Here is a 26,109-nt window from a genome sequence, read left to right as displayed (position 1 = left end):
TTCCAATGTTACTAACTCGGATCCCCACGTTTTGCGTTAACCATTTTGCATCCATTCTTTCCTAATAAGCTTTCTATTAGAACGGGTAGCGACGCGCCTTTTTCGATGATCCACCTATACCCTTCCTGCAGAGTAGAGGTTGCTAGTACAGTGCTCTACATTGCCTTCAATGCCCAGTCATCGATCCGCTCTTGTATGACTTCAAACCCGTCAGAAAATTGAAAGATCGACCACCCATATTAAATAGAGTCAGCTCTCAGACGGCCTCACAAGTAGCCGTACACAAAGGACTCGTTTGCTCGTTGCTGTAACAATGAGTGCATAGCGGGTAAACTTATCGATTTATCGATGAAGTTCTACCGCAATGTGAACTACACTTCTACCACCAATTTCCCAACACAAGCTCATGCGCTCCACTACAAAATTTCGGAATTCGGCCATAGTATTCCACATTCAGCGCTAGTTTTCCCGTCGGAAACGAAACCAAAATCATGTGAATATGCTAAATTAAAATTAAGTTGTATAGGTAGAAGTAACTGAACCCATAAATGCTTTTACCGTTGTAAGTTCACATGTATTATTTGAATTATAGGCAATAAATTATATTATTATTGGTTGCAGAAGAACACTGTTCGCGACTTTTCAATATTGCTTTTAGTTTCTGTTACCTCTCTTAGAGCGGCGAGGAAGATGGGGCGGCAACCCTATCGGCCAAACCAAAACCAAGTGGTCGAGGAGAACCTCCATAGTGGTGGCACCGGGAGACGCTGTAATCACTTTGGTTTGCCCGCCGTGATTCAGTAGGCGAATGCTCCAAAGACCTAATCAGGGCGATCAGACCCGAGTCTGCACGGGGACTCATCTGAAGTGGCAAATTGGTCACAAAACCTTACCAGGGGTATACTGGTATCATGGGAACCGGGAGAGCCCCTGGACTCTCATACTTCGGGTGAACTCCTGTTGTATGTGAGGACAGCTCGGTTATTTGCGGTTGGCCCCCCTAGTGGAAGTTTCATGGTGGTTGTGGTTATGCTCAAGCGAGAAGAGACCTTCGGACCTCGACGTGGTGTTGCGTATCAACACGGGTGCCGTACTCTGCTTTATGCAGATGATGTTTTCCTAGCCAAAAATGGAATGATCGCCTCATGCAACACGGTCTCAGATTGAATCTAAACAAAACTGAATTTTTGACGACCGATCCCCACGAAACAGGCACAGTCACTGTCACTGTTCACAACTGGTGTTCTTTGTGATCGACGTATGAATGAACGTCTCAACTCAAAAATTTACCGCAATATCGTCCGTCCTGTCGCTCTCTATGGTTCTGAGTGTTGGCCAACTATAAAAGAGAATGAACGGCTTCTCGCGATAATGGAGACGAAGATGTCGGGTCGGAATAGTGGCGTGAGACGTTTTGATCACATCGGGGGGGGGGGGGGCACCCAGATCAGGCATTCGATAGAGCTAAATGACGAAACCGATCACGACACGCTTGTGAACGGGACAAAGGCTGAAGAAAAAGGAGAAGAGGGTTCTGTACCATATTCTTTTTCAGGAGAAGGTAAAAATTACCTACGCCGAAGTGAGGAATGCTGCAAATTCCTCCGGTAAACTAATTACCTTATTTATATCGTACATCTGTATAGTGGTATATTTTTGTTACCAAAAACCTGCACCCAATCCAGGCCAAGGTCCCACATTTCTCTGAGTTGTTTATGGCTCGTTCACCAGTAAAATTCACAAAAATCACGTCTGGGATAATGACATAGTGGTTGCTTTTGGCGATAATGCACTAGCAGGCGGACAACCCCAAAAACTCACTTCAAAAATTATTTTACTTTCTTTACTGAAAATTACATTGAACACTCTGTTGGGACTCGTTAAGTGATCTAGCAAAATTCCTACGAATGAAAGTGTCTGTTTGAATGTGTCCAGAACTTCAACCATGACATTTCCGTACTAATTTGGCTAAACTTAGCACTTATTTGGTTCAATGAGCCGACAGTGGCACGAAAGCGGGTCTTCTGGTTGTGCAGCCTAACAGTCGGAACTGCACCACAATACATGCTCTTGGTTATCATGACCTCTAAACGCCGAAATATTATGAATTACGAGAGAGAAGCTTCCGTCATTCATTCATTCTATTCATTTCGTAACTTAATTTTCTTCTTTTTCACAATAAGGGGGTCATCCCGTGTGTCGGTTCCACGGAATAGAATTTTTTTTTTGCGTCAATTGTATCTAGATATAGTGTAGAATATATGGGCAAAGTTATTTTTTGATATTCGAAGTCGTTCGGGTATTATAGTGTTATTATTATAGTGATAAGTCACATGCCAGATTTATATCGATCGCCGTAATAAAGTGCGTATTTATCGGTCCGAATGACGTTCGAAGGACTTCGCTAAAAGGACAAGAATTGAAGCCAGGGCTGTACAAGTGTTTCTTCAAGAAACCTAAGATTTATGGACTAGGTATAACAGATTAATGGTCAGTTAAGGTTTTATGGCTAAAAATCGCATTCTACTTTTTAAATGTGTTTTTCTTGAAATTGCATGATGAAAATTTGCTGCCACTATAGCACAAAATCTATCCAACCAAATTTTTTAAAATTTTCACCACTTATTCAGAATGTATTTCTACGGTCCGCAAACTAGGATAATTGCGGTTGATTGAGTAGTTTTTTTTGTTCATTGAAGAAGCCGTAAAAAAACACCAAAATTCAAAAAAAAAATTTTAGACGGCACCAAAAATTTAGTTTTTAATATTTTTTAATAATCCTAGTTTGCTGACTGTGGTTAAGTCTGTACGTTAAAATGCCGTTCACTTTTTTTCTTTAAGATGATCGCAGCGCCATCTGCTGTGGCAGCAGAAAAACACCTTTTTTGAGATGGGCGTATAAATTGATCTGTATTTCAATAACGAACTATGCGATCGGGCTGGAAAAATTACTATCCACGCTCAAGATATTAATAAATCCATGGTGAAAATTCGGATTTGTATCTTTATCCAGTTCTTCTAAAAAATTTCTAAATAAAGCCAAAAAAAATGTCCCTCACACGAGATGACCTCCTTAACACTGTTGTATGTTTTACCTGCTACATTACTACACTCTTGCACTTTCCTAACCTACTATCGTTCCCACCATTCAGGGTTAAGTTTCTCCGACCCAGCAAATCATAGTCCTAAGTCCTATGCGTCCAACATCTTTTGCAATTTCTCTGTTCTCAATGTGTTCATTACAAAATGATGATGGAGAAAGTATCAAGGGGTTATTCAGCGAAAATAATTTAATCCTCAGCAGTATCAAGTGACGTTATTTATTATATGTATTTATAAATGCATTTTATACTTTCATAATATTTACCGTCGTCATATCATAATTGTATACCTTATAAATTGCAAACTAGTTATATCAAAGTTGCCTTTGGTGAAATCGACAGTCGCATGCATAATTATAGATATGTACAGATCTTATAAACAGAAATTTGCGTTCTCCCATAAAAATGAATGAACAACAGTGATACGGAACGAATGGATTTATTTCTTTACAACTCACATTAATTTAATCTTATTCAACTCTAACTTTACTACTCTTACTTGCCTAATTACTTAGGTGCACTCGACTTTTCTTTTACATTTCCACTATGTGTAATTGTCTCTAACTGTCCATTTTCTAACATATTTTGGAATAAACTTATCAATAATTTGATTTAAACGAAATTTTAGTTTCATCCGCCGTGATCAGCAAAAGCGACAACAAAATTTGGCTAAGTAATTGAACATTTTTGTCCGTTAAATTGAATTTAACTGAAATCGCTAAATTAGTCTATATAACTTGACAATTTTCCACTACAAAAGGTATTACTACTTTACATTCCTTCTTATCCATCCAACTATTCCTAGTTACTGGTTTTAATCTTACACTCTATATTAGGTTGTTTGAATGAACTTAGAAGGAACACGTGACACTTTTTTTCGAAACATAACAATCAATTTCTGCTAACATATGTCCAAGGCTTTGCCACTGATAAGAAAATTCTTCTGAATTGTACAATTCAAAGCTAAAACATTTGCTTCGATATCGAAATAATATATATTTAGTGCAGCAAGGAACATCAAAATTCGAGCCGAAAGCAATACTTGCATTGAACTTTTTTTTCCGGGGACACTTATCATTTGTGCTCGACATTTCAATTGAATTTCCGCTTCAGAGAAAAGAATAAATGTGAACTTTTTATGGAACTGTCCTGCCTGATATGCAATTTGGGAATTACAACAGATAGATCTTGTATTGTCACAACATCGATGATAACCGATAAAATTTGCACTGTGACAATATCAAGTGAAGTTAAGATTGCCTTATGCAACCGACGTATGGGCACAGATACAACGCGGAAAGGAGCAAATCCAAAGTCACACCTCGGCTAAGTTATGACAAAAGATCAAGAGAGATTTCGATTTTGATTGCGGATCTATGATTGTCTAACAATTCCCAAAACGTCTCTCTGTAGAATCAAAACTTTATTAAACAAGACCAGTTGTTGCCACTTCTTGTATTTTCCGGCCGGAATTCGCGAACTCTTAGCTGCATGCAAAAGAAACATCCTTCATAAAATGTTTTTGGATGGAGGATGACCAATTCGGAAACCTGTAAAATGCCAAAATCTATGCAGCTTTTTATTTGACGTGAGTGTCCAAAAGGCTCCTACATTCCCGAGCCTGACTTACGCAGATTCTGTTTTGATTGTCCAATGTCAACAATGTCGAAATTTTTTTAATATTGTTCAACTAAACGGCGAGAACCGGGGCACTTTACACTTCAATAGGGCCCCATCGGACATCGGTTGTCACACCTCTAACCATTATGATGAATATTCCTAGAGCCATAATCTCTTAATATACTCTACAAAGGCATTATGAACAAAATCAAAATTGCAAGCGCAACAGGTTAATTTCCTAATTATTATTCTATGATTTTTCAATGTTTCTGGAATACTTCATTCTATAAATTTTCAACACAGAAGCGAGGTTAAGACAGCAAAAACATGAACAAGTTGAGAGTTCCAAACTATCAAAATCCTCACCGAGGCATCACGGCTCAGCAAGTAAAGATGTACTCCGGCAGACTGGCCGGTTGTAAACGTCAATCTGGTGTTAAATTAATACTTATAGCATCCATAAGACGTGCCCTCATATCCTGGACACCAGGATCAGACAGAATATTACTTGGAAATGATAAATGTGTGAAACAACAGAGGCGCTAACATCGACTTCGAATGAGATCATACCTGCGTATTGCGTCCAGAACACGAGCATAGTAAACTGAATACTCTTAGCGCCGCTTCGAGCGTGGCAAACTCTTGGGAATGGAGAGTAGCGTGCGCCGCGACAAAAGGGCTAAATGGCAGGAACTACTGCAATAATAATAATTTCGAATTATAATGAATAAAAGAAAGAAAAAGATCGCAGTGAATTTCTACCCAAGGGAATTAATTCAGCCACCCATTTTCTGTAGATTCATCGGCCGCGCACTGTTCGAGCATAGAGCGGGCATTAAGGTCAGTTCGATTTCAACTGGCTGATAACATACAACCAATGATATTGACCACATCGCGTTCATCCAGGATGGAGACTCTCGACCAACCGAAGCTCAAGTTTTAGAGATGGAGGGAAGATTTAATCACGGTTGTCAACCGTATAATATTCCGCAAAGTTACATATAGTCTCTCTGCAAAACAATTATATTCCTTGACGCCCCTGCAGTCTACGGACTTCCTAGATCATGGACCACTTCTCTCTAAAAAATCATGAGATGCTCTCAAGTACAGTAAGTGCTGCTTGAAGGTGAAGGCCCTGAAGAAGGAAGAATTTGTATAGCTCAAAGTACCAACGGTGCCTAAAGCAACCCATACACTACAATACACCATCGATAACTAACAACTAAGAACCCACCTAGAAGAATCTCGAAATAGCCCAACATGACAGAGCACTTAGTAACACCTACAATGACTGTAGCGTTCGAATATATTTTTGCCAGTATCTCTTACACAACCAACAATGCAGATATTGAATCAAGACTTACATAGTTTACTAATTACCGGAAAACCAACAACGCACTATCAAGTCACTTGAAAACCTGCTGAGAACATCTACTAGTTTCAATACCAGTCGAAAATTCACACTACACCAGCGGAATTATCAGCGGTGGAAAAGTAAACAGCTGGTTGATCAGCATACAGACCGGCGGTTTCTTCTTTGAAATGCCCTCGACACAATAGTAAGCTAGAAAATATTGCGATTGATTAAATCCAAGCCAAACTCTGCAAATTTGACAAAAAAATCGTCAAAATTATATATGCCACATGGTCCGTTGCCTGGGACGACTGCCGGTTAAGGTTACTTTGGGCAGAATAGTTCTCCAAGGACGCGGTGCGACTTTCCCTTAACAGAATAATAAGGTTACTTTTCGGGGGAACAATATAGAATCTAAATCTTTTATGTCATAGAAGATGATCTCAATGGATTGTCCACTTTACCTGGACATCAACTTCAACGACCTGCTCACTGATCCAAGAAAAAAACTTCACGTCATCGCTTCGTCAAAGCCTTGTTGGAAATATCTTCAGCGGAACTACGGAAAAATTAGACTGTTCATCATTTGAAACCAGACGAGACGTCTGTCTGTTCCAAGGCCAATTACTCTGAATCGGCGTCAGGCACGCATGTCGTCGTGGCAACTACACATTTGTCCTCCGTCCTTCATTCTTTTGTGGGGTATTATTTTTTTTTTCTTTTATTTGGTTTACAATGAAACTGCTTCAGGTGCATTATCAGCATACTTACTAGTAATAAGCCTATAGTAATGGAACAGCATAAAGACCGTAAAAACGAGATCGAAAGGGCGGTGCCCAACCAACTCGGTAAGCGCATCTTTCGAAACGGTAAGTCTGCACCCAGTGTCTCCTTATTAATCAATGAGCATCCGATCCCCAAGGTCGAGCAAATTTGCAACCAACCCAAGAGGTAGATATCTTCTGTCATCTAAATATTGAGGTGCTAAACATCCCCCGTACGAACTCGTGCGGTCGACACACGCAATGTACGGCAACATAAGAAACATCTTGGGAATATGACACAAATGAATGTAAATCACTTTTAAACGGCTGTCCATGGTTCTAAAATTGTTCAATCGTGTACTGCCTCCAAATCAAAACTTCGAAAGCCTGCTCCGAATCATTGTCCAAAGCTTTGGTACAAATGAAGAAAAACGATTCCACTTCAATCGCTCAAATGTATCTTCACAAAACCTATAAGAGCTTCAAAAACACCCTAATTTCGAACAAGTATTGAGCCATACAATCCAGCACTTCTACTGCTTTTGACTACCGTATGCAAACAAGACAGATCTGAGAGTGATGCAAACGGACAAAAAAGACCGATATTTCGCGTCGGCTGCACAATAATCCTAACAACGATACCCAAAAATTGAAGAAACAGCACTCATGATGGTGTGAGGGATACGGAAATTCTTCTACTTCATATACCCTTATCACTTCACACTATCTTTTCACACGAATAAGAAACCTATCCAGAAAAGGCACTGCCAGTACTTTCTATAAGTCGCATAGCCAACAAGACTGATTACTTATTCTACAATAAAGGGAGAAGTGCTTGTATTATACGGTTATATTCTAATTCTGGGCACAGCAGAGGCTCTTTTAAGAAATACAGAACTATCTACCATACCTTGCACATTTCAACGAAGAGTAATGTTAAACCCGCACAATCTAACAACCGGAATTATCGAGAAACAACGAGCCACAGTTGAAGCAAGGTTCCTCTTATTCGAAAACATAGAATGGCAGTTAGTATTTCTTTGCTTCAAATTATAGTTTATGGAAAATAGAGATAGACAACGATACCAAAATTACATATTTACTTGCCTGCGTACTTTATGGGGGCGCGTCGAAGGAAAATTATGAAACAGTACAGTAGGAGAAATATTCCATTTGAAAAGTACGTGTTCAGTTATCGGTTAAGCAGGGCTCGCCGAGTAAATAAAATCGTTTTCGGTATCTTATCTGCTCGATATAGAATTTTCTTATGTCTTTTTGCCCCACCCGTTAAAAAATTTTGTGAAATTGTAACGAACGCGGTTCGCTTCCTAAATTTTAAACGAAGAACCGCAAGGTCGATGCTATTATAATGAATTTTGTCTAAAAAATTATGCATTTTGAAATTGAAACAGAAGATAGATAAAATAAATCGTTAATTGGTTACAATATTCCAAAAAATGTAAGGAATACAGAAACATCCCAACTTATCGTTCATCACAACGGCTATTAACAAGTTCTATCAAAAGCTTTTTTTTTCAATTCTGTGTCCCGCCATACAATAAACACTTTACCGCCTTATTTTAATTGGCTGTTGAGGTCACGTCACCAAACGCAAACGTCACTTACTCTAAAAGTTAGAAAATTGCCAGTTTCTACGCCATGCGATGCACATCGTAATATGATGTAGGACCTGCCATATACTTAATCCTCAAAGCCAGCTTAAATTAAGTACAATGTGTTTAGTAACATCTCATTATGCGCATCGTAAATGTGGCATAATATCAAACCAGGTACCACAAAGATTGTCAAGTACCTCCTGCTAACAATGAAATGAACAGAATTTCCATCGAACCGGTGTGCAACGGGGCAAATAGAGCACCACTGACCGCCAGAGGCTCTACGAACATCTTGCTGGACCAACCGGACTATCCTAGGAGAAGAACAAGGAGCAGCAGAAATTCCATCAAAACTAAACAGAGATCTGAAGGGATATCGGTATGGAAGGTATTTCGGAGCTTAAGCACCATATAGCCGGAACCTCCTGATTTCAGATTTTTCGGTTGGGCAGTTTCTGAGAATGGGTCCGTTAAAGAAATGATCAATTTTGACCCCCCGCACTCCCCACCTTTGCAACAAACGTCAAAACTAAGATCAGCTTCGGAAAGTACTAAAAGAGACCTTTCATGACTATATTTGGTGTAAAAAAAATTTACACCTCCTTCAAACTCCAAGTAAATTTACGTCACTTACTGTACGTGTGGGATTTCATAGTTCTAGGGTGCGGAATCGGATTAATGATGCAATTTCGGGCGACTTGAATGTTGTCCCTAAGACCCAAGTTCTACTAACTGGAGAATTGGAAAATGAGAAACGATGACCACTAAAGATGATCAAGGCTCACCTTGAAGTGTGATAACAAAAAATAATAGTGATGATCTGAGCTGAGACTGCGATTAATCCGCAACATCATCTGTAACAAAATCTGATTAGCAACAGTTGAAGCTTAGACAAAGGATTACTGACATCTAATATTTATGGACTTTCAAATTCTTAACTCTTTTAAGCATCAATTCAAATTGAAGAAACAGTAAATGGTTGTGTCCCCTTCACTGTTGCATATAATATGAAATCGTACTTTATAAATCATTATGAATAGAATTACGATTGCATAAGTCCACCCTAGAATCGGGGCCATCTCACCAAGCCTAAACCTCTTCGTAGAATGGTCAATTTTCAGTTAATTTCTATCCATTACATGTGTTTGCTTTTGTCTTCTTTCAATCTGTATATTTCGCTATCTACTGCTAAACACATCCATTAGATTATTACATTAAGTCTATTTTTTACAATTCGCCGTCTTAAGTGTATTTGCGACTCATCATCTTATGTATTCCTTGCGACCATTTTAAGATCATAAATCTGTAACTTAAATGGCTATTTAGAGCTTGCGAGCTATATGCGTTTACGTCTGAGGATGAAAAAAATATATATACTTTTCTTAATTTTAAATATTTTTTTTTGTTTTTCGTAAGCAAAACATGTATACGTTTAACCTTCTACAGTATAAGTTAGTGCGATCTTCTCTTTACTCTGAATACTCAATAGAAAAATACTTTTTAAACTTTTCTTATAGGTGCACTCGTTTAAATCGTGTCGTATGTAAACCAATACAGTATGCGTTTTGTACAAGGACATTATTGACAATAATTTTTGAAATTACTGTTCTATAATATTGAATTTCCTTCATTAGGTCTTCGGGAGTGCCATTAATCTTCCTGCTGCTGCTTTTTATCAAATATATATTTATCCTGTGTTGGTTATAAGTTTATGATACAAATCTTACTTTATTATATTAGCGCAATATTTTTACATAAACGTTTTATATGATCACCAATTATTTCCTGCATTATGTAGAACAAAAACAAAAATTAGTAATACAAGTATTTTAAAATAGTCTGCCTTTCACTGGGGATCGCCAGTGTAACTTGTTTTTGATGAAACTTTTTCGTATAAAAACACAGATGATGGTAAGTAAAGTCTACTAATAGAAAATAAACTTGAAATCCTTGAAAAAATATTAAAATCTGCCCAAATATCAATTCACAGATGTCGGAACGTTTAATAATAAGGGAATTTGGAGGACAAATATGGCTTCGCAATAAATTAAATAGGGCCTACGTGTTAATATAATTGACATCAAACTAATGCAATCTTAGAGATCTGCTTAGTATAATAGAAACATTTGGACTGATGGTTTAGCTGATATTTGAATGGAACTTGGTTAAAAGTCTCGAAACCGCCTCTTTTGCAGAAGTCACCATAAACCGCATTCCGGATATATGTTATATCACTGATCTCCACATTTACATTTTACATTTCTATAAATATTTAAAAATTCTTCAAAATGTTTGCGTACACCACTTTTGAAACTGACCTAAAGTTACATCTCTCAGACAGGTGTAACGCAATTTATAAGCAACTCTACTTGCAAATCTGAGCTGGTCATGGAAATACATATGTACGGTGTTTTATATGAGCCAGAAATAATACTACATAGTTCTGCTTACTGCATGCATTAGGACCAGCAAGTTTTGACTGATCGCAAGGTAATCACGAAAAGCCTAACATACTGATAGTTAACAAAGCAAGTTAGAAGGCGAACTATGAACCGTACTGACCCCAGGACTTAAAGAAATTTGGAGTTGCGCTGCTGATTGATAGCGCTTCGCCATTCTGCAACATCTATCAAACGCAATGAATGTCGAAATGTCTCCTGCCTATTTCCAATGGGGATATTTTTTTTTTAATAGACAAAGAAAACTGTATTAGATTAACAATTGAAATATTTTTATTTTTAAAGTTTGGCTTTTTTTGGCCAAACCGAAAAAAATTATCCACATACCCAATAATACTTCTAGTAATGGTATTAAAAGAGACCAATTAAAAATCAAAATATCTTGCTGCACTGCTTTCATAACCTAACACATAGTAAAGCAAAAAAATCTCTTAAACTGAGAAACTGTATTTAGGATATCATAACGTTCGGCAAATTATCGATCTTAAAGCTAACATTTAGATTGAAATATAGAAGGCTGATATTGCAATTTCAACCAGAAAGTGTACTAGGAACGACACTATGCCTTACGTACCTTCGTGCGGAAAGAAAAAGCTCGTATGGAAAAGATGAGTGAGAAATGCACGGTGGAGTGCTTTGGCAATGCAGAACAATGGCTTTTTTAGGATGAGCATGAGCTCCCATTCGTCGATAGCCAATGCTCACAGCGCCTCATTATTGAAAATCTTAACTATATCAAATGTTATAAACGTGCGGGAGAGGATAGAACTAATTCCGTCTATGTGCCTAGTCAACAAAAGTTCGATATTTGCAGTCACAAGAAGCAACCCCCACTATTCAAAGTGCATCCCTCAGGCAAGTAACGGGAGGTAACTGGAAAGAGACAATTCTGACACCTAATCACCCACGTGACGGCCGCACTAGAACTTTGTGGAGGGGAGGGTTATGAAAAAAACAACAGGATTGTAAGGTGCAGGACAAAAGAATCATAACAATATAAACGAAAAAGTGAGTCAGGCAATATAAGTCACGCCCATTCAAAAAACAAAGCGGCAAAAATTGCCTCGAAAACGCACAAAGTCACAGTGCCTGAGAAAATAAGAGGACCCTAAAAAGAAAATGTGCAGACCTGAAGAAAGGCGGTAGCTAAGAAAGTGTTGAAGGATATGATCGCAGGTGGTCATCATCTTCAAACAAGGTTATATGCCAATTTCGGGAGAGATACTTGTCGGAGCTCAAGAAGTTCAACAATGTAACCGCTCATACACTTTCCGAGAAGGATGCTTGAATATGAATATCATATGAAAAGTTTGCGAGAATTAAAATCCGCAGGGCACGTATCCACACCACCTCAAACAAATCAATTTCATACAGTTTCCTCTTCAGCAACAGAACGGCCAACGATTATCGAGGAAGAGTCGAGGGAAATATGTAGAAGGATCGGAGACAACAAAGCTCCACTTTTTAATGGTATTCCTAACAAAGCCTAAACATCGAGCCACAGAAAAAAACATTGTCCAACCAAATCGCCAACTTTTTCCGAAGCTTGCTTAAAAAAGCAAAATTTATCTATAACTAATTGCTACCTATCGTTCACAATGGCAATGAAGCCGTCATCGGAGTACCAGAATGGATTTCGATGCCCTCCACTTACTTCCGGACAGGACTCTCTGGTGCCGAGTAGATGAGGATCGAAAAGAGTCATCTTAGCAGGACACATAAGCCTCGGCTGTGCGATTGTCGCCATTCACTGGCCATGCAGCGAAACATCCGGGGGATGGAAGTCTACGCAGTGATGGCCAAGCTAAACTAAGGGACACTAAGTATACTTGCCAAAAGGCAACCGGCGCCACTGTGGCACATGCAAGAAGCTGGTCGAATGTGGGAATGGGTGGAAATAAAAGGGGCAATTGCAAACCTGCAAAGACGAAAACAAGCGACGATCTGTGGCGCTGCCTAAAACCAGCTTCAGTGTTTCATTTCAGAAATTAAACAATCATATAAACTCCTAATTTCAGCAGAAACAGAATTAATCTCGTAACAAAAAAGAAATTAAAACTAATCTCACATTAATCTGTTACCTTTAAACCCACTAAAAAACTAAAGCTAGCTGTCTAAGAAGATTAAGTTGGATAAGAATAAGACATATTTCTCTAATCTTTTGTAAATTGTAATAAAATAAATATTTTATAACAGGAAACCTCACCAACAGTTCTTTTCCCGCTCTCTTATACATAGATATGTATATTATGAACTGTTCTAAAACAACATTTATACGACACCGTTGCAACATAATCAGCCAGAATGGAGGAAAATAAGTAAATTAAATTTTCTGGCAGCTTTAATAGAATGAATCAGAAAATTATTTCAAATGAATAATTGATAGAAAATTTAAGTTAATTTGGCAAATAATTCTTGGGTTACCGAATTACATACAATTGGATATCAACGTGGCTCGTCGAGTTAGCAAACTTTTGAGTAGTTTCTCTATTACAAACTATCCAACATAACATTGATCAATAGATAATAATAACGTGGGTCCACCGGAAACAAGTCAATAATATACCGCTATATGTCAGGTTTCGTCGATTGCCAGTATTTTAAAATGTCACTTCCTGAAAGGTCAAAATGTTTACGAAAACTACTAGCGCGGGTAACAGAGCAGTAGTTTCAGTGACATCTTTTTGGGAATTTCGATATGAAAGAGGCGACCTGATGATCGAGCTTAACATCGATTGCAAAACTGTTTTGAATGGTTGGCTTGTTTCTGGACCCGAAAAAAAGTTCTATTCGAGGATGCCATAAGATTGAAGTGCAAAAAATGACTGTAGAAGTGATTTGAAGTTGCAGAAGCATCCGCAAAGCCGTTTGCTAATGAGCAAGAAGACGATGCTGTGTTCCTAGTGAGATTGAAAAGGAATCGATCATAATCCACAATACTTTAATTTGAAATAATAAACAAATCAGGATGTCTGGATAGCTGAGTAGTTAGAGCGCAAAGCTGTCGTACGGAAGGTCGCGGTTCAAATCTCACTGGTAGCAGTGAAGTTTGTATCGTGATTTGACGTCGGACACCAGTCGACTCAGCTATGAATGAGTACCTGAGTCAAATCAGGGTAATAATCTCGGGCGAGTACAATGCTGACCACATTGCCTCCTAGTGTACCGTTACGGTCTTGAATGAAGTACTCTAACACACTTCAAGGCCCTGATCCAACATGGATTGTTGCGCCTACGATTATTATTATTATTAAACAAATCAGGAAACTGAAAGCTGCATGAAAGGCTGCGTGTTTTCTTATGTGGGTACGGTAGTAACTAACATGACAATCTCACATAGCTGAAGATTCAACTATGTGATTCATTCTGGGAAGTATATCAATACGATCCAGGTTAATTATAGCGGCAACATTACATGTCTGTCGATTAAGATGTACTAAATTTGTACGAAATTGATAACTTCAATCTGCTATAACTTTGTTAGTAATAGCTGAATTTGCACGAAACTTTCCAGTACTATAGACCATATCAATTTTCATGCTGCAGTCAATTTGATACCCCTAGGACGAACTCAATGGGATTTTCTGATCAATTTCAGAAATTTGGTAATATACTACTATTTAATTTATTTGAATATGGTATATATTGGAATGGGATATATTCTGATCCTTAGATTTCATATAAACGAAAATTTTGTAAAAATTAATCCTATTTCACTTTGAGTTTGTACTCTTTGCCTGTTTGCTTCCCTATTCCGCCACCGATATCAAAATTAAAATCTACTAATGAAAGTATCAGTCGAAACTTTCCATCCATTTTTCAAGCTCGTTTTGCATATATGGGGAGCCTCTTTTAAACTCCGCACAATTGCGCGCCACTCACTGTATGCGCCAGACTTTTAATTTTAATATGCCCACCAAATTTCGTTTGAGTCGATGTAGCCATTGTTGGGAGTAGTGCATGTGGCAGACATACAGGCAGACAATAAACCAATTTTAATAAGACTTTTTTTACACAAAACCTAAAGATTAATTCGAATGCAATGAAAATATACGAAGTCATTTTCTTTAACCTAATATTATAATTTTCGCGAAAAATCCGTTGAACACCACTGGAGAATATGCGATATATCTTTGAAGCAATTATCGAAAATACCTACCGAATTTTAAGGGAGTTTTCCTATGCGACGGTTTCCAGAAATCGATTTTTCTTTTATATGTGTATATTTTGAAAGCAGAATGTATTGGTAGTATGCAGCCGAAATTCCCGATCGAATTTCGAAACATTTACCAAGTTACAACAAATAGAAAATAAAAAAGCCATGTTGGGGTGCATACCAAATGAAAACTTTAAACGCATTTTTCTCAAAACCGAAAAATGAAAGCTAGTGGCAAGCACAACTAAAATTCTGTTCAACCGATCGAGCTCAAATTTTTACATAATATTTTAAATATATGTAGTTCTTACCCGAACCACGATTATTTCCTTCCGTTAATAATATCTTATTTTTATTTGTGGTTCGGGCCATAGCGGCAATAGTACACAGAATAAGAAAGCGTTTCAATTTTTGGCTGCAGCTTACTACAAATGGAGTTGTGCTTCCCACCAGCAACTCACTTTTTTTAGAAGACCCGCTTTGACCGTAAAAAAACAAATACAAATGATTAACAAATTCGTCAATTAAAAATTGTATACCAGAATTCAAGATCCCAATAATGACATATAGAAAGATTACATTTATTTATTGCCAAAAAACATTCTAAAAACGGGATAAAATATCGCGCGGCACATAGGAAACCCCCTTAAAAGGTCGCGTCTATTGATACGAAACTGCACAATTGTATTTTTAGTTTTAACAGTTTTTATAAGAATTAGATGCGATTACAATATTGAATGCTCGTGGGGAGAGTTAATTCACAACAGCTTTATATATATTTCTTGTTGCATTATACTTAGAAAAAAAGCAAAACTCTAACCAAAAATATACGATAAATTGAAATGAACTATTGCTATCTGAAACAATTCGTGTATCTAACAGAAGTTACACGCAAATGAATCCTGCATCAATTCTTTTCATGACATATTCTTACCAATCACCTATTTGGGCAGATTAAAAAAAATAAACACGACATATGCGTACATATGTAAAAGAAACAAAGTATATTAACAAATCTAAACAAAAGGCATTCAATTCTCACTTTTTCAAATTTCTCATTTTCAATATCAACATCCCCCAACGAAATGGTGAGTGGGCGTTATACGCTTCCCACACATCCCACAAATCCCAATCAAAAAATAACTGGTTCAGTTCAAACACTACAAGTATTTGCTAAGGACAAAGCAAAAAACATCCTTTCATTGGATCAACGCTCAAACTTCCCGTCCGTAATTACAAAATAATCAATCACACAAACAAAAAATGCAACTTTGTTCCATTTATAATAAAATCATTTCTTTTTCATTGCAATATACACAATAATAGTAGCGATAACTTGTATTAACGTAGTAGTGGGTAGATATTAGTTTAATTTTTACATATAATTCAATAATGTAAAAGTAACAAAAAAGAGGAAAAATATATAATTGCATTTAATAGGAAGAATGTATATAACTTAGTAGAAACAAGACTTTCGTATTTTGCTTTCATCAAGATTTCTCTCTGAACGTCTGAACGTTTTCTGCAGTGCACGCGGTGATAGCTAAATACATGCATTCCGATCCTATGTACCGCACTACATACATCATCATGCACTTATGTCTTCTCGCCTTACCTCTGATTGATTGGTTGATTTGATTAGAAACAATAATAATAAAGTAGACACTTTGAAGCACTTAATTAAAAAATTAAAACAGGAGCGGGAACAGATTAAGATTCTTTTACATAAAGCCTACCAGTATTTGATTTTCCTATTTTTTCTATTACTCTGGTGTAAAGGTTCTCGCAAAGCAGCTATTTTCCTGTCGATTTTCTAGTGTTCATAAATAATTCAGTTTTGGCAGTTTCCATGAATAAAAACAAAAAGAAGTAAAACCATAGCAATATCGTTTCATCATTTAAACAACACCACTCAGAGTTCCTCTTTTAAATTACATTATTGATTCTTTTGATTATTCGCGGCATTCATAGCCAACTTGAGGCTTTCGCATTTATCAAAGTCTATTTGGGCGTAGCCAAATGTCGGTTGCTGCTGGCCGCCATTCGCATTAGGACTGGGACTAGTTGATGACTCTCCGGACGTCGACGAATTTCCCCTGACATTCGTGCTACTAGTGCGATCCACATTACATGTGGGCGATGATATAAAGTTGTTTGATGATGGCGGCAGATCTAGGGTTGCATAGAGTATTTCACGCTCAGAACTTACTGATGGAGGCCTCGATGACATCGCGGGATCCGCTATTGAGCTGACAGATTCCGGACGAGATGTTGTCACTCCTCCCACAACCGTATCGCTAAATGACTGCGGACGAGAGTTAGTGAGAGGACTTTGGCTTTTACTACCACATAATGTTGACGATGACGATGACGAACCGCACAGCGTTGACGTAGAAGACGAAGTCGAAATTGATGGCATACACTCACTGTTCGCCGAGTTCGGTCGATTAATCGTTTTAGACGGCGATATCTTCTCGCTGTTAACGGAATTCGGACGAGAAAGTATCTTTTTTGTCTGTAGAGAGCTATCGCTACGCATCTGCAACAGTTCATAGCCTGAAGAGTTATCGTCGAAAGGCCGAGACTGGTCAGACAACTGTCGATTTACACTCTTAGGTGAACTTACTCCCTTCAAGCTATTTTTCAAAGATTCGTCGGTGCTCGAAGAAATAGGTTTGAAGCCGGTGAAGGAGTTTGAGCCATCGCCGGCAATCGTCACCAGTAGTTGCTTTTTGTTTTGAACATTTTGTTGACCGAATTTCTTTGCAAATGTCGAGTTTCTCTGACTCATAATGGCATAGTCATGTTTAGGCGCAACTTTAATAGGTTTAGGGGCAGCCGTTGTAGTGGGAGGAATATAATTTACGTAATCAGAGACTGACATTTCCTCAACACTTTCTTTTTTCTTAGGATTGCCAGAACCTAGTGACATATCTGCATAATCGTTACTCAAGGCCTCCACACTCTCAGCAGGCTTTTTAGAGGCGTTCACATCAGTATTTAAAATTTTCTCTTTGTCCGGTGCTCGTGCACTTTGCCCCATACTGGAATCTAACGCTGGCACTTGCGGGTTTCGAACTGATTCTGCGTTGCCTTTCTGTTCCGACAAAGTAACCGTTCCACTAGTAGCATCTACAAAACATTTTCGTTGTGCAAAATCATTTTGAACGAAGCCTTTTACTGGACTTCCGGGACTAAATGAGAAAATAGAATTAGGATGAAGCGGTATAGGGGCAACGACATCGCTCTCGTGCGAATCACTTCTACGAGCGAATTTTGAGAAGATATCGGTAAAAGACAATCCACCAGATTTTTCCTTCGAAACAATGTCAATTGGTAAAGAAGCGTTGCGCACTTCCCCTAACAAGTTGATGCCCGTAGGTCCTTTACTCACAGAATGTTCGCTATCAGTACTTCGATTTTTATTGAATGACATTTCCATGTAACCGTCAGGAGTGCTTGTTGATTTTCTAGGGTAATTATCTATATCCCAGTGCTTATCATGTGGGCTCATATTCATATAGTCTTCAGAGTCCATTCTCTGCATTACAAATGGTATGCTAGGCGACATATTCGTATAGTTCGCCTCTTCAGTTACACTTGATATCGACTTTGGAGCACTCGTTGACGCTTTAATCGGGGAACTGGATAGGCTGGATGTCCTAGTTGCACCAATTGGTCTCATTTCCAAATAACCGCTACTATCCATCGATTTATGGCCCGAGGTCGGTGAAGGCTTCTCCGTTAAACTTCCTGGTTTCATTTCTAAATAACCAGAAGAATTGGCCTTCGGAGAATTTTCAAAGAACTCTCGCTTTTGCTGGGCACTAGGAACTGATAATGGATAAGATGAATATCGTGCTGCTGCTGTCGTTGTTTGGCTGTGACTATGGCTTTGATGTTGGCTATTACTATTCATATTACTGGTATTATGATTTTCGGAATTCTTTGAAAAGTCTATCTCCATCAAATCGCTCATGCGGTCTACAGAGTTCTGACTTTTATGAACTAGGATAGGTGCACTGGATGATTTCTTATTTTTATTATTTCCACCTAAAATGTCACTTAAGTTGTTGTTATTATTGATATTGTTATTATTGACTTGACAGGATATTGGATTAGGACCTAGAACGTTGCGATACAGATCACATCGTGGAACTTTAGTAGCACGCGAGCCGACGGAAAAAGCTCGAACCCTTGAATTATTCTGATCAGCTGTGTTCGGAGCTTCGACTCGAAGTTTACGTTTGATATGCTCAGGACGACTGCCAACTGAATATGCACGAATTGGTCGCTCGTTTGCAGGACTGAAATGAAATAGTGAACAACAGTTTTTAGAGCCAATAATCGAAATATCGTTAGAGTTCTATTAATTCATTAAAATATTCAAATTAGGTATTTGATATTTTGCAATTTCTTCGGTTCAATATTCAAATATAATTTCTCAATAATTTTGTTCATTATTCTGTATACAGATATATACTTAATGTGAGCCTCGAGGAAAATTTAGAACAAGGTATTTAAAATTTTATAAATTTTACAGAGTTACTAGTGAACAAGTCCAGGTGTGAGTGTGGGATCCCGATAATACGTACAACGATTGTTCGCATTTCCGGTTAATTCGTACAAATCTACTGATCCCCAGAGTTAATTTTCTTTATTTCGCAATTCCGATAAATCGTAATCCCCATATTTCGTACCAAATCGTCAATTCCTTGACCATTCGAACTATCGGGATTCCACTGTATAAGAATATTTGAGTTAGAATTAGCCTCATTCATACATAGTATCGAAGGTTTATGTATTTAGTTTGTCAAACTATTCACTTTTGTATGACACTGACGAGAATGCAATAAATTTGTATAAAAGAGACAAGTTTGAATTATTGTAACTTTACTAATAATAGTGCGATTTCCGCCACATTTGCCAGTATCATGCTCTACAAAACATATTACTGCGAAAGGAGATGGAGGTTTCCAGTAAATTTCTACAAAACATACTTATAATAAATAAGATGATGTACTATTATAAACTTTATTTAAATAAGTATCGGCATGGAGGATATTTTCAGGCGTCGGGACTATATAGTGAGAGCCTCGTGATTCTTTGGTTGAATAATTTGTAAAAAAATTTCCCCGTGAAAGAAATGGTCACTTTCCAGCCCCGTACTCCTTTCTGCATCGCATATCAAATCTGATACCAACTTTGGAAAACAATCATCGAGACCATTCATTTGATATTCAACGTTACTATATTCGGTGAAGAAAATGTATACCCCTTTAACTCGACGTGGAACTATGTTACTAACTGCATGCGATTTACAATTCGTGTCTTTTTACCACATTTCATGTCATACGAGTAACCATTTCTGAGATAATAGGTGTGAAGGACAGACGGACAGATGAACAGACTGCCAGACCGTCAATCGATTTTAGAAAGGTTTTGTGTATTTTTTTACAAAAACAGTGGACATTTGTCTCATTAATGTATACATTATGTGAGAATATCTACTTCCGCATGATACTGATACAGAAGCGGCAAAATTGGCCTATTATATCTTTGTTAGTAGTAATGCGATCTTGCTCTTTATTATAGTCTACAATGCTGCAAAATTTCGTGATGCTAGGATGTACCTAAGGGTGATTTTGCAGTCAATTAGTAAAAATTATAGTAATATATTATTATTAACTATATTTGAACAGATATTAATATGGAAGATATTTCGGAGCCTAGGCACCATATGATGGCAGTCTCTCGACTTTTTTTTCAGATTTTTCAGTAGGACTGAAAACCAGAGGTCATCGCACTCTTCCTATCTGCATTAATTGGCAGAGCATTGGAGCCGTCAATTTGTATATCTACGAAACGTAGCTTCTGCCGATCTGCTCTCGCCGCCCTGTCTAAAATCTGGAAATACAGAGTGAAATTATGCGGTGTTTCCAACGATTAATTAATTGAAATAATAAAACTTGTTGTTTCTTTTTCGTTGGTGTGGGTATTTATTCTTGCAAATACCGATATTTCGGGAACCACTTGTTCCCTTCATCAGTGCAAACAAGTTTCAACTGGAAATACAGTTATCTCAACGCCAAGATCAAGTTGATATTATTCGGTGCTACTGTTCTTTCTATGATTCTACATTAGAGTAACACATGGAAAGTGAGCTCCAAGCTTTCGTCAATACCTGTTTGCATCGTATCATCGGAGTACGCTCGCCTGACACCATCTTAAACGGAGAACTTGGTCTGCGCACAGGCTCGGCACTGGTATGCGATGTGATAGGAAGACGGACGTGGCAGTGGAGAGGTCACATAGTGAGGACGGGGCGACAATTGCATTGCGGGTTATGCCATACAGCGAGCGACGGCGTGCAGGTGTGGTTGACACGTGAACGCTGTGAGTTTATTTTTATATATTTTCATCAAAATATATGCATATGTATATATCGTAAGAATAAACACTTTCAAATATCACTTTAAAAGAAGTGCATCAAAAATAAATATGTAAATTGCTTGTGGTAGATGTGGTGGTGATAACTAGAAAACAAAAAACAGAACTGTTCGTATAAAAAACAGTAATGGAAGTGGAAAACGAAATAGAGCGCAACTGGGTCGATCAACGAGAAAAGATGGCTCGAAAGTTCAGTGAGGGAAATGTACATCATTAATCATTAAAAGTAACTTTTTAGCTCGACAGTAAAAGCAATAAACGAAAAGAAATAAGTCAACCATTATTAAGGCGGCACAAAGGTGCTTTTTTTAAAACCGGGTTTTTTTTTCAGTCGTGAACCTTTTCACTAGTGAGTAAAGTTATAATGTCCAAAATCACAAAATATTCATCCGAATCTTTTGAGATGCAAATGGCCAAGGAAGTATTATTTCAAAAACACAAAAACTAACCAGCGTCATTGTTTAGGCTGGTATAGCCGCAACAGACAAAACACCTTTGATTTTCGTTGAAAAGGACGTCGCTCTCGATATAAATCGTTATATTAGTGACATTTTACAATCTGTTACACCACCCCAGAGTAAAAATACTTTGGAAACTATCATTGGATCCCTCCACAAGCCTCAGTGCCATCTCATCGTTCAAACGTTACTTATGTGTTGTGAAGCCAATTTACCCGCTTTTTTGACGGAAGTAAAATGACTTTTTAAATCATAAGATTTAAATCCAGCAGAGCAATCTCCACGAACGTTTAAGAGCCTGTGAAGAGCAAATGGTCAGCAGTTCCATAATGATTGAAATTAGTATTAATTGCCACTTTCTTAATAATTTTATAAATTTATATAAAATAATAATGCAGCTTTGCACATAAATCTATATAACAATTTATGTACCGCACACTGACTTTCACCATCACCACCATCAAATATGGTAATATACTATTATTAACTTAATATTGCAAAGTGAGTGTTTAACGGCTTGAATACGGTTTTCTTCTTAGGAGCTATTCCAGAGAAACTACGACAAGGGGGTGCCCTATCATGCGTCCTCTTTAACTTGGCTCTCGAGAAAGTGATCCGTGATGCTGAGGTAAATGCAAGAGGTACGATCCTCTTCAAGTCCACCCAACTAGTGGCCTATGCTGACGATATCGACATCATGGGAAGAACCATCCGAGACGTACAAACTGCCTTCATCCAGATCGAGCAGGCGGCAATTGGCGCGAAATCTTGGGCTGCACATCAATGAAGGCAAGACAAAATATATGGTGGCAACGTCGGCACCGAAAACGAACCAGCCAACAACATCAAACCACACTGGTCAAACAGCAAGAATAAGGATAGAAGAATACAACTTTGAGACCGTTGATAATTTCTCCTATCTAGGGTCGAAAATTACAACCGATAACAGCTACGATGAAGGAATCCGCGCGAGGTTGTTGTCAGCCAAAAGAGCCTATTTCAGCTTACAAAAACTATTCCGCTCGAAACGTCTCACCATAGGGTCAAAGCTCTTACTGTACAAGACTATGATCTTGCCAGTCCTCATGTATTCCTCGGAAACTTGGGTTCTTAGCAAGAAAAATTGCGAACTCTTGGCCGCGTTCGAGAGAAGAATCTTCCGAAAAATGTTTGGCCTCCTACATGAGGATGGACGATTCCTACACAATGACGAAATCTATGAGCGATACCATGACCGTCCGGTTGTGGATAAAATCCGGCTCAATAGGTTACGGTGGGCGGGTCACTTAATCCATATGGATGAGGATGATCTAGCCCGGAAAGTCTATAAGGGCAATATCTATGGTAGAAAAAGGAGAAGAGGCAGACCCTGCTTAACGAATTGGTGGACCTCGGCGCAAAACCGAGATGTCTGGAGTTCCTTATTAAGGCAGGCCAAGACCGGAACTTTTTTGCTTGCTGTTATAAATTATAGTAAAACGTTTCATGAACAAGAACAGCTTTCAGCTGTGGCTGCTATGTCTCGGGTAAGGGTAATTAGGTAGGTTAGGTGTGGTACTCATAAGTTAATATGCCTTTTCTAGTAATCACTTGCCATATTGACAAATTCATTTATTTGTAACTGAACAACTGCAAGATAGAGCTATTAAATATTTTTCCCATCTAAAAACTTGTTGAATTTTTTTTTTTATTGCATATATCGTTAACTTATATAACTTAACTTATATATAAATGAAGTGAGCTCTCGAAGCGAACGGTCATTAAGAGCAGAGCTGAACAAGAATCAGCTGGACTTTCAGCTAAAAATTATAAAGCGGCTAGAGGATCGCTTGGCATCTCTCGAAGGGAGGATGCCAATCGCAACGTCGGAGCAGCAGCAACGACAACATCATCGTAAACAACGGCAACATCAACATGAACAACAACAACACGAGCAACAACTGAAGAAGCAACAACAGGAGGATCAACAACATCATCAAGATGGAGAGATGTGCGTCGTCATACAAGAAGAGGAAGGCGACGACTTCAACTTCGTCCAGCGGAGGAAAAAAAGAAACAAAGAAAAGGTGAGTGTAAGTATAGTTAATGCCCCTCCGGCAAACCCTCAGGCACCCTCCCCCCAGGCTACCCGCCCAAAAAAGGCAAAAATTCCGCCCATCACTGGGTATAAAATTAATGTTCCTCAATTCTTGAGGATATTAAAAGAGAAAGGGTTAAGGGAAAGAGAAAGGGTTAAAAGCAACCCTAAAAAATACGAGGGCCGATAAGACCCTCATTTTTGCTCAAAGTCTTGAGGATCATGCAGCGATCTTCAACCTTATTAAGGAAAAGGGATTGCATGCCACGACCAGTACCCCTCCGGCTTTAGGACTCAGTCCTTGGTCATCCGTGATCTTCATAGAGAGACTGACCCGGCTGACATAATGCGCGAACTCAACGAAGAGTATCCGCACCTAAAGTTGAAAAGCGTTTCAAATCTAGTCACGCGAGCCGACAAACTGGCCCACAGCCTGAACCCGGCGCTTCCGTTCAAATCGCAATCGGGGTTGTTCATGGCTACTTTCGAGCCAGAACAAGATCTAAACGAAGGTGAAATATATCCTTCATCAGAAAATTTCGCTTGAGAAAGTCAAGCCGATTCAAGAAGTGCTACAACTGCCAAAACTTCGGGCATATAGCCATCAATTGCTCCATCGTACACCGGTGCGTGAGGTGCACGAAAACCCATGTGCGAGGGGAATGCTCAAATTCCACCGCAGACAAACCAACTTGCTGCAATTGCGGCCAGTCGGGACACCCCGCTAACTACCGCGGATGCCCGGCATACAAGGACATGGTTGCCAGAAGGGAAGCTGGCAGGGCGAAAAAAAATGCCGAGACCATGAAAGCCAAACACGCGGTGACTCAGATGTCACAAAGCTTGGCCAAACCGGGCGTTGCTTACGCTCAAGCAGCTAGGAATACTCTCCCTAGAGCTGCAGCCCCCCAAACTCCTCTTACCCAAACAATTAGGAACACTATTTCTAGAACTACAGCCCCTCAAATCCCTCAAGGCAACAAATTGGCCTTCCAAAACTTGGTCGAAACTCTCGCTTCGGCCCAAACAAATGAACAGTGACAATTAGCCGCTATCCAACTTTTGATGAGTTTATGGAGTTAAAAGTCGTCACATTTAACTCCGCGTCCTTGGTCTCACACGCCCAACGTGCCACCGCACAAGAGTTGCTCGATTCCCTGAAAGCAGACTTCTTCTGTGTTTCAGAGACACATTTAAAAAGTAGGCACAACGTTAATTTTACCGGATATAACATTATCCGGGACGACACCAACAGCGGTTCCGCCCTTTTAGTCAGAAAAGACTATGCATTTGAGGAAGTCTCTATCAAAAACCTGCAGACCTGTTCCGCGGCAGCGGCCTTAGTTAAAACTAACGACCTAACCCTCTGAACAACTGGGCTAAGATTTACAAATCTTAAGCGGTGGGGACTTTGACTCACGGCACACTTCCTGGGGCGATTTGGCAAAAAACCGAAATGGGGTTGCCCTCGAAAAATGGATCCATAATCAAAGTCCATTAAACCAGCTTGAGATGATCTTGCCAGACACACCCACAAGGTATGCAAGTCAGTCAATACTTGACTATTTTCTAATGTCCGGAGACGCCACTCTCACACTGCAGGTGTTAACGTGCAAAACTTTACCAGGGATGTCCGATCACTTCGCAGTTGAACTGATACTTTCCCTAAACTCTCAACTGGAAAAGCGAGTACCCAGCACAATAAGATCATTCGCCCATACTAACTGGGATAAATTCAGGGCAGAATTAGCAGCACAGCTAAACCTGAAAAAAATCACTGTCTCGCAAAACCTAACGGACAAAGAAATCGATGAGGCCATCATCTTGGCTACTGATGCCATCAACTCTGCTACACGCAGAAACACAAAGCTCCTCAAAATTGATGAGATTCAATTCAATAAACTGCCGCACGAGATAATGAAACACCTGAAAGTCAGACAAATCTGGTGCAGAAATCTCAAACGAAACTTCCACAAAAATGGCAACAGAACTAACACGGAATATAAAGTGTTAATTTCGCGGATTAACTGCCTTAGTACATTAATCCGTCAAAT

The 26,109-nt window shown here is 38.7% G+C and overlaps 1 protein-coding gene and 1 long non-coding RNA gene across 8 annotated transcripts in view; both read right to left on the bottom strand.

Annotated features, from left to right (window-relative positions):
- Positions 1-3,524: 3,524 nt before the first annotated feature.
- LOC119661740 lies at positions 3,525-8,563 on the bottom strand. The gene is made up of 2 exons (XR_005250614.1): positions 4,732-8,563; positions 3,525-4,668 (listed from the first exon to the last, which is right to left on the bottom strand). It is a non-coding gene; the product is annotated as an uncharacterized LOC119661740 (long non-coding RNA).
- A 5,513-nt stretch (positions 8,564-14,076) lies between these two features.
- The window catches only part of LOC119654665 (insulin receptor substrate 1-like), a 120,408-nt gene continuing 108,375 nt past the window's right edge, over positions 14,077-26,109 (bottom strand). For 4 of the 7 annotated variants that reach the window (XM_038060161.1, XM_038060178.1, XM_038060169.1 and 1 more), the window contains exon 10: positions 14,077-19,377. In XM_038060161.1, the coding sequence (XP_037916089.1) occupies positions 17,007-19,377 (2,371 nt within the window). In that variant the 3' untranslated portion in view covers positions 14,077-17,006. The remainder of the gene's footprint in view (positions 19,378-26,109) is intronic. The other 3 variants (XM_038060195.1, XM_038060203.1, XM_038060212.1) reach the window with 3 other exon arrangements.

Source organism: Hermetia illucens, chromosome 1 (assembly GCF_905115235.1).
Source record: "Hermetia illucens chromosome 1, iHerIll2.2.curated.20191125, whole genome shotgun sequence".
In the NCBI taxonomy this organism is placed as follows: Eukaryota; Metazoa; Arthropoda; class Insecta; order Diptera; family Stratiomyidae; genus Hermetia; species Hermetia illucens.
The sequence above is the reverse complement of the archived record's forward strand: the minus strand, read 5'-3'. Positions and strand labels throughout refer to the sequence as shown.